At 58.1% G+C, this 7627-nt stretch overlaps 1 protein-coding gene across 1 annotated transcript; it reads right to left on the bottom strand.

Moving 5' to 3' along the window:
* Nucleotides 1-1017: 1017 nt before the first annotated feature.
* On the bottom strand, nucleotides 1018-5609 carry TSPAN1 (tetraspanin 1). Its single transcript, XM_056497162.1, has 8 exons — nucleotides 5512-5609; nucleotides 5326-5390; nucleotides 4213-4419; nucleotides 3743-3817; nucleotides 2989-3087; nucleotides 2521-2661; nucleotides 1958-2041; nucleotides 1018-1722 (listed from the first exon to the last, which is right to left on the bottom strand). Exons 2-8 carry the CDS (start codon nucleotides 5380-5382, stop codon nucleotides 1669-1671), a joined length of 717 nt encoding a protein of 238 aa, XP_056353137.1. The 5' UTR covers nucleotides 5383-5390; nucleotides 5512-5609; the 3' UTR covers nucleotides 1018-1668.
* Between the last annotated feature and the right edge of the window lie 2018 nt (nucleotides 5610-7627).

The raw sequence follows: 7627 nt of genomic DNA, 5'->3' as shown, positions 1-7627 counted from the left end.
TCTGACATCACCCATGAGGTGACACAGGTTTATGGTAGAACTGGGACCTAGTCACCAGTCCAGGAAAGACAAGGCTATTTTCTGGCAGCTTCTGCCCACACCTTGCCATGGGGCAGGGCCAAACCCCACGTCCCCAGGGCTGAGTAACCCAGCGTGGGGAGCAGGTGCCCATGCCTGTCTCACTGTCCCTGCCTGCTCCTGCCAGTGTGGCAAGTACTGGATGGCACCAGGGAGATGCCAGACCACAGCAATGCCTTGGTGCAGCCCCGTACCCGGGCAGGAGCTGATAAGGGGGTGCCACAGCAGGCACAGAGCGAGGCAGCACCTGGGGAGGCTGTTTGCACACTGGCCTCCTGCCAGCCCCCTGTCCTTCACTGCCCCTGCCCCACAGCCTGAGAGGCAGGAAGCCTCTCAGCAAAAACAGGGTGAAGGAGCCCTTGGGAGCACCCACCTGGCTGTGCTTTGGAAATGGAGAAACCGAGGCAGAGCAAGTGTATCCTCAAGAGCAGAGAGGGAGTAGCAGGGGTGAAAGAAACCCCCCAAGCCCACCCACACCTCCCACATGCCCACACACAGAGGGAGGGCAGGTGCAGCACACACAGGCAGTGTGGGACAATGCTGGGGTAGAGATGTTCAGAAGTGGAAGGATCCATCCCTCCTCACCCCCCTATTCTGGGTTCCTGCAGCTGACGGGGACACAAGAATCCCCCAGCCAGCCCTGCCTTTCAAGCCAAGCTGTTGTTCAGTCCCTGGCTGAGTGTTGTGAGGAAGCAGAGGCTGTTGCAGAGGGCGGGGGGTGCAAGTGTGGCACCCCCCCATCTGTTGTGCAAACACAAGGCTGCTCTGTTTCCAAGCACCTGAATAGGTGAGGAGCCACAGGTAAGGAGGGCAGGGCTGTGCTGCCTACAAGGACATGGAAGGGAAGGTGGGAGGGAGGCAAGGCAGCCACCACCCCTGCACTCCCCCCAGCAGAAGGTATTTATTAAAGGCAGCACCAAGGTCAACTCTAGAAAATAATCTGTATCCAAGATGAAAAATTTATTTGCATTTCTTTACAGCATAGAGAGTGGCTCAGGCACAAAATGACAGGGGATATGGGGCAGCCTCAGCCCCTGCAGAGTCAGGGACCACCAGGGCTGTCCTCATGCCAGGGAAGGGACAGAGACCAGCCAGCCCCTCTTCCAGGGGACCTCATGGCAACAAGGCCAGGGCTGGCAGAAAGTGGGTGCAGGAGTAGATACATCCCCAGTGAGGGTGCAGTTACCACCTCAAACTGATGCAGGGGGACACGGTGGGGACAGTGTGAGAGCAGTACAGCACCCGCCTGCAGGAGTTTACCAAGACACCACTGTGCCATTGCCAGATCAGCAGTCCTGACAGTCCCTGTGCTGCTTTAGCTCCTGGCATCAGCCAAACAGCTTCTCTATCAACACCCCCACAATCAAAAAACACCCCAAATCTCTATGTACAGGCTCCGTAGAGCATATCAGTACAAAAATATACACAAACTCTACAGATCCCAGCTCAGTAGATCAAAATACAGCTACAAATCACAGTGCACAGGAGAGCATCAGACCCAGGGAGGGATGGGGTCCCCTGAGAGCGTGGCACGCCACAGGTCCACCCCAGCATGGGGGGTGGCAGGTCATCCTCCTGCCTCAGGGGAGGTCACTTCTCATCCAGCCGACAGTACAGGTACATGGCAACTGCCATGGCCGCAATCTGGGGGGGACAAGGTGCAAATCAGCCCCCTCAAGTGTGCACCCTCTCTCCCCTTCCCCACAGGGGTTGGGTCGCAGCCCACCATCCCCAGTGCTCCAGGGGAAAAGGGCTGGATGTGCTCAGGGAAGAAGGCTCAGCAGCCTGGAGCTGCACCAGCCCCTGGGCCCCCCCAGGCTGGTCCCAGCCCCACCTCCAGGCACAGGGAGGAGGCAGCACAGACTGCTCAGGCACTCACCTCCAAGGCAGCGATGCCGGCTGCCACGCCACCCGCCACTCCTGCGTTGGTCCTGATTTCTTCCAAGATCTGTGAGAAACAGCCCTGCACGAGGCAACCACATGGGTCAGGATGGCAAGAGATGGTGATACCCCAACTGCCAGGGCACAGCATCCCCCAGAAAGAGAGGTACTGCTTCTCCAACCCAGAGTACACAGCCATGGAGAAGGCCCAAGGCTTCAGGGGCAACTCAGCCCAAGAACAAGTTGGGCAACTAGCCCAACTTCTTAGACCAAGTATTGAGGGGGAACAAGGAAAGGAAGGGAAGAAACAGAGAAATCACCCAAAAAGGCAGAGTGGTGCCTGGGTTCATGCCCAGCACCAAGCATGCCACTCTATTCTCTTTAGGACCAGAGCAACATTTACTTGTTTCTACCAGGAACAAGCTGAGGCCACCACAGCATCCCCCCAGAACTTATAGCCCATGGGACTACCATGTGCAGAGCTGGGCTGTCCCTCCCCATGCCCAGGCACACCCCAAGTCAGGCTCTGCCAGCAAGAAAGAGCCACCAGCACATCCTTACATTGACAGCCTTTTCTGCAGCCAGCGTGCTGTTGCAGATCTCCACCGTGTCACCACAGCACTGCCTGGGGTAGCTGTTGTATTTCTTATAAAAGTAGGAGTCATCAAAGTCTGTGTAGTTGTTCAGGCCACAGCAGTGAACCTAAGAGAGAAGAGCATCCTTCAGGTCTCCCTCCAGGCTCCAACACTGTCAGGACCCCACTGGCTCATGGAGAGTGTCACCCAGCTCAACCCCACTGCAGTGGGCTGCTCAGTAGTCACCTTGGGACCATGATTTTGCCCCACACACCATCACACACAGCTCTCACCCCACTAAGTCCCAAAAGGGTAGTTCCCAGGAACCTGGGAAATTGAGGAGGTGGCAGGTCAGCACATGCAGTATGTGATGTGTCCCCACTTCCATCTCACTGTCCCACCCAAACGTGCACCACCTAGCCCATGTTGGGGGGATCCACAGGGCTCAACACACCTCTGTCATGGTGACATTCCAGATGTGTGTGAATGTTGGATCCTCCCCATACTTATCCTTCAGGAGTGGGGTCACCAGACCTGTCAGCAACGTCTCTGCCTGCAAGAAAGGCGAGAAAAACACCATCAGAGAAGGAGCTGGGGAACACCCCAGAGCTGAACATCCCCATAGTGGTCTCAGCCTAGGGAGACCCAGCACAGCCAGGAGTCACAGCACATTTATTTGCCCCACAGAGAGCTTTCCCCTTCCCCACTAACCAGGGCTTTATGGCACCAAGGTCACTTGTGCCCAGTGAGTCATCTGATAAGTGGTGTTAAGGGAGCCAGGAATGACGTTTGCCCTGCAGTTGACTTCTCCAGTGCCTAATGAGGCAGTCACCTTTCTCCCCAGGTGTCTAATAAGGGGGTGAGTTTGCTCAGCATGAGGCAATAGGGACTTCCTCCTCCAGTGGCTCCTACCCTCAAAGGTGAGGAGGCGTCAATCCTGAGCTGGTTAGGGAGCAGGGGGCTCGACAGAAAGAAGTGGGCAAAACTTGTCCTAAAAATACGAGGCTTATGATATAACAGGAACCCCTGATCCCACCACCCTGAGGCTACTGCAACCTGCCCACACAGCTGGTGCCAGCAGTGACCTTTCCCCCTGCAGCACTGACCACTACACCATGGGCAGTGCTGCCAGCCCATATCTCCTGTTTTCCTAAGGAGTAGGACAGGTCCCAGGTCAGCCCAACCCAAGACACAAGTATTGCACTCACAAGTCCTGTGAAGACCAGAGCCACCACAGCAGCAGCGACTTCAACAATGAAGATGATCAGCACCACTGAGAAGAACTAGGACACAGCAAGGGGAGGGAGGTCAAACCAACAGCCAAAATCCTCAGGGGCCCCTGCAACTCATCTACTTCCCCAGGATTCCAGCCCTCCTGCCTCACTGCCTTCAGCTCTGCTCCTGGGCAGGAGCAGCACAGCCTTGGGGTCCTCCAGCCCCCCACCTGCATGGGGCTGAGCTCTCTGGACATGCTCCAGGAGAGGAGACCTCAACTCAGCACCCCCTCCCACCTGCTCTCACCCTTTCCTGGGGCAGACTGAGTCCAGCACTGCCTTTCCAAGGACCACTCAGACTGCCACACACAGAAACAGCCACAGGCAGAAATCTGCCTATCAGGTCTCCCCACCACAGACCCAGCTCAAACAAGGCTTGATAAGGAGGTCAGTCAGGTCCATACCATCATCAGGAGACATTTGCTCTCCTTCTGGGCGCCGTAGCAGCCAAGGAAGCCGATCACCAGCAGGATGGCACCGATGACAATGAGGAGATAGGCCACGTTCACAACCTGCAGGACGCTAGAGGACAGCGCCCCAAATATATTCAGGAATGACTCTCCGTCCACTTTGACCCAGATGCCAACTCCCAGGAGGGTCCCACCACCGAGCTGGGAGGAGAAAGGCAGTGTCAGCTTCCAGATAGGCACCAGATTTGATATTTGGGTAAGGCCCTGGCACAGGTGTTTCTCCCCTCAGCAGTTTTTACCATACCAAGCACTGCAGGCAGCTCAGGGCATTGCCAGACGGGTCAGTACCCTGAAACACACCCCACCACCAGCACATCCCCTGGGCAGTGTCACAGCTGCCCTCCTCCCCAGCCCAACAGGTTTCAGTGCCAGCAGTGCCACCAGCCTCCCCATGACCCCACATGGCCAGTTCAGACACTGGCCACCACAAGCTCCTCCATACAGGCAAGGCAAACTCTGGGCTACCTGCAGTCTGCACCAGCCCTCCCCTCTGCCAGGTCGACCTCCCCCACCACACTCAAATCCATTCAGGAGCTTTACAGAGAGAGTGTTTTACAGTGTCTTTACAGCAGAGTGAGCCGGGAGGCTCTGCACCCCCTCCTTCCCAAAGCTGGATCCCACCACACCCCCTTCCAGGTGGCTCCTGCAGACCCAGGGCAGCTCTTGTGAGCTCCACTGCCCTTTGCCCTGGGTGAGAGTAGAGCCTGCATATGCTCCGAATTCCCGACATCCAGGAATCCCAAAGCACAGTCACACACGGGGGCTGCTCCCCTACAGAGGCAGGGCCCCCAGGCAGGGGTGCAGCAAACCCCCTGTTCTGGGGCACTCGGCACCTTCCCAAGCTTCAGACAGCGAGGGACAGGGGCAGCTGATGCAACAGGCACTGTCCCCAGAGCACGGCACAGCCTCCGGGCTCTGCGAGTCCCACCTGCCCACGCTCTGCACCCATCGCCCGCAGGTCGGGAGAGCCCGGCCAGACCGACCCCACCCCGGCTCGGGGGCTCCCCGGGACCCCTCCCGCCAGCCCCAGCCCCCGGGCGCACTTACGAAGATGGCCAGGTTGAAGAGGATCATCATGACCTTGATAAAGGTGAAGCACCCCATCTTTGCACCTGGGGAGAGTAGAGATGTTACCGGGGAACCCTCACCCGGCGCAGCTGCTGCTGCTGTCCCGAGAGCTCCGCGCCCCTCCAGGGGCTCCCCAAGGGCGGGGAGGGACGGAGCCCAACTCACCTGAAGGGAGAGCAGATCCCACACCCCGTCCCGTCCTGCCCAGCCCGCTGTGCCTCCGCCGCCCCGCCGGTGCCGCCTTTTAACGGGGCGCGGCTGGGGCCGCCCCCGAGCCCCCCGCCCCGTCCGGCCCGGGCCACCCTCGGTGCGCGGCGAGCCCGGAGCCCTGCTGCCCTCTGCTGCTGCCCGGCACATTGCGGGGCAGCGCTACCAGCGCTGGGTGTTGGTACCACCCGCGCCCTCCTCCGCACGCTGGGCGCTGGGCTTGGGGTTCTCCAGCTGCGGGTACCCCCAGCACTCACAGCCCCCTCTGGAGACTGAGCCACCCCATCTCCGCACGCTGGTTCTGCTGGTCCCCTCTCTCGGCACCGCTCAGGCAGGGATCTCTCCAAAACCCGAATTTCCAATATCCTGGGCCAAAAGGGAAGCAGGCAAAGGAGGGCGCTGGGGAACGGCCACAAAGGAGAAGCCGAAGCTGCAGGGGCCGTGCCCCTCTGCTGTACAGGGAGGTGGATTCTTGCTGGCAGGGACACAACAGGTGACAGCAGGAGAGGACAGTGATAGCCATGGCAGATGCCAGCAGTGGAGCAGTCAGAGGAGACCTGCCATGGCCTAAGGGCTGCCAAAAGTGGTTTTCTTTGGAAAGATGCTTTGAAACAGAGCTGGTATCCCACAGAGGAGGAGTGCAAGAGCCACACCACTCAGGAGGGGAATGTTGCCTCCCCAGGCCTTACCCTGGCAGTGGTCCTTGCCCTTCCAGTGCACCTTTGGGGCAGGAGCTTGTGCTGGTCCCCTCGCCAGTACCCACAGTGTCCCTTCAACTTGCCATCAAACCTCAGAGCGATGCAGGAGGCAGGGGAGACCTCATCCTGCAGGAAACCAGGCTCTGTGTGTTCAGCACACTCCACCCCACACCAGCTCCCCCAAAACCCCACAGCACATTCCCTGCTGGCTGTAATGATACATTTCAGCAGGATGAAGTCAGCCCCGTTGGGCTCCAGCCAAATCACAGTGGTATTTGGGGGAAGCCTCTAACCCTCCCAGGCACCCTGGGTATGAGCACAACCTGTGCTGCAGCTGGGGGCTGCAGCCCTCGCCCCTCACTGCCTGTACCCTCAGCCCTTTCCTGCAGCAGCTGCCAGGAAGCTGCTCAGAGCCAGGGCCAAGCCTTCATTCCTCTCCCAAAGAGAGAGCTGCTCCAAAACCTCCTTCATATTGCCCCTCTCCCAAAAGTTGCCCCAAACCAGCCTGACCCTGTTTGCTGCACAAAATTTCCCACACCAAAAATAATTTTTGGCCAATATGTGGATACTCGCTCTCCTTCCCAATCATTGCCAGCCACAGGGAAAAAACAAGGACGAGCTCTGGACTGTTCCCCTCACCTTCTCCAGTTCCTGGTGCCACAGCCTGGGTTCAGCTGCTCCCCAGCATCACCCCCCTGAGCCCCATTAGGGAGCCAGGGCTGGATTTTCTGGTTCTCTGGGAAGGCCTGACCTGACCACAGAAGGACGAGTCCAGTGACATTCCCATGTTCCTCCTGCCCAGCAAGGCCACGCCATCTCCCCACTGACCCCATCCTCTCCCTCAGGCCAGCTGATCCTGAACATCCCTTCCCTGCAGTATGGGGATGCCTCTCACCAGGGCATGGGCAGCAAAGCTCCTCCAAGCAGCCTGGCCCTGGGAGACTGAGAGCTGGGAAGTGGGGCCAGTTTCCCTCCAGGTAAAGCACTGGGTAAGAAGTCCCAGGCATCACCAGCCAAGGAGACCAGCCAAGTCTGTGACTGACAGGATTTTGGGATATCCCCAGCCAGGTGAGTCCTTTTCAAAGGGCTTTCACATGTCTGTTCTGGGCTGGCAGCATCTACCCATCTGTCCAGCATCCAGACACCTGGGCAGTCAGGATGCCCACTGTAGTGTGCCAGCAATGAACCTGACTTTGGATTTGCAGATGGAAGTTACTGAACGTTGCAAATTTGTGCTGAATTCATCACTTCCCACCTCCTGATCCGGAGAAATAAATATCTACATCAGCCAAAAGTTTTTGATGCCTTGAAACATTTCAGTTCTCAGCTTCAAAAGGACTCAAAGCATTTTGGCTGGAGAGCTGGGGAAATCCCAA

The sequence above is a fragment of the Oenanthe melanoleuca genome, chromosome 8, assembly GCF_029582105.1.
Source record: "Oenanthe melanoleuca isolate GR-GAL-2019-014 chromosome 8, OMel1.0, whole genome shotgun sequence".
NCBI classification, from domain to species: Eukaryota; Metazoa; Chordata; class Aves; order Passeriformes; family Muscicapidae; genus Oenanthe; species Oenanthe melanoleuca.
Note: the sequence above shows the minus strand (reverse complement) of the source record. Positions and strands in the feature narration are given on the sequence as shown.

Coding starts and splice junctions, on each gene's coding strand:
- TSPAN1 (XM_056497162.1), bottom strand. CDS start 5,382: ATGGGGTGCTTCACCTTTATCAAGGTCATGATGATCCTCTTCAACCTG. Junction 4,420..5,325: donor TCTTCAACCTGGCCATCTTC/GTAAGTGCGCCC, acceptor TTCTCCTCCCAG/CTCGGTGGTGGGACCCTCCT. Junction 2,662..2,988: donor GGAATGTCACCATGACAGAG/GTGTGTTGAGCC, acceptor CTTCTCTCTTAG/GTTCACTGCTGTGGCCTGAA.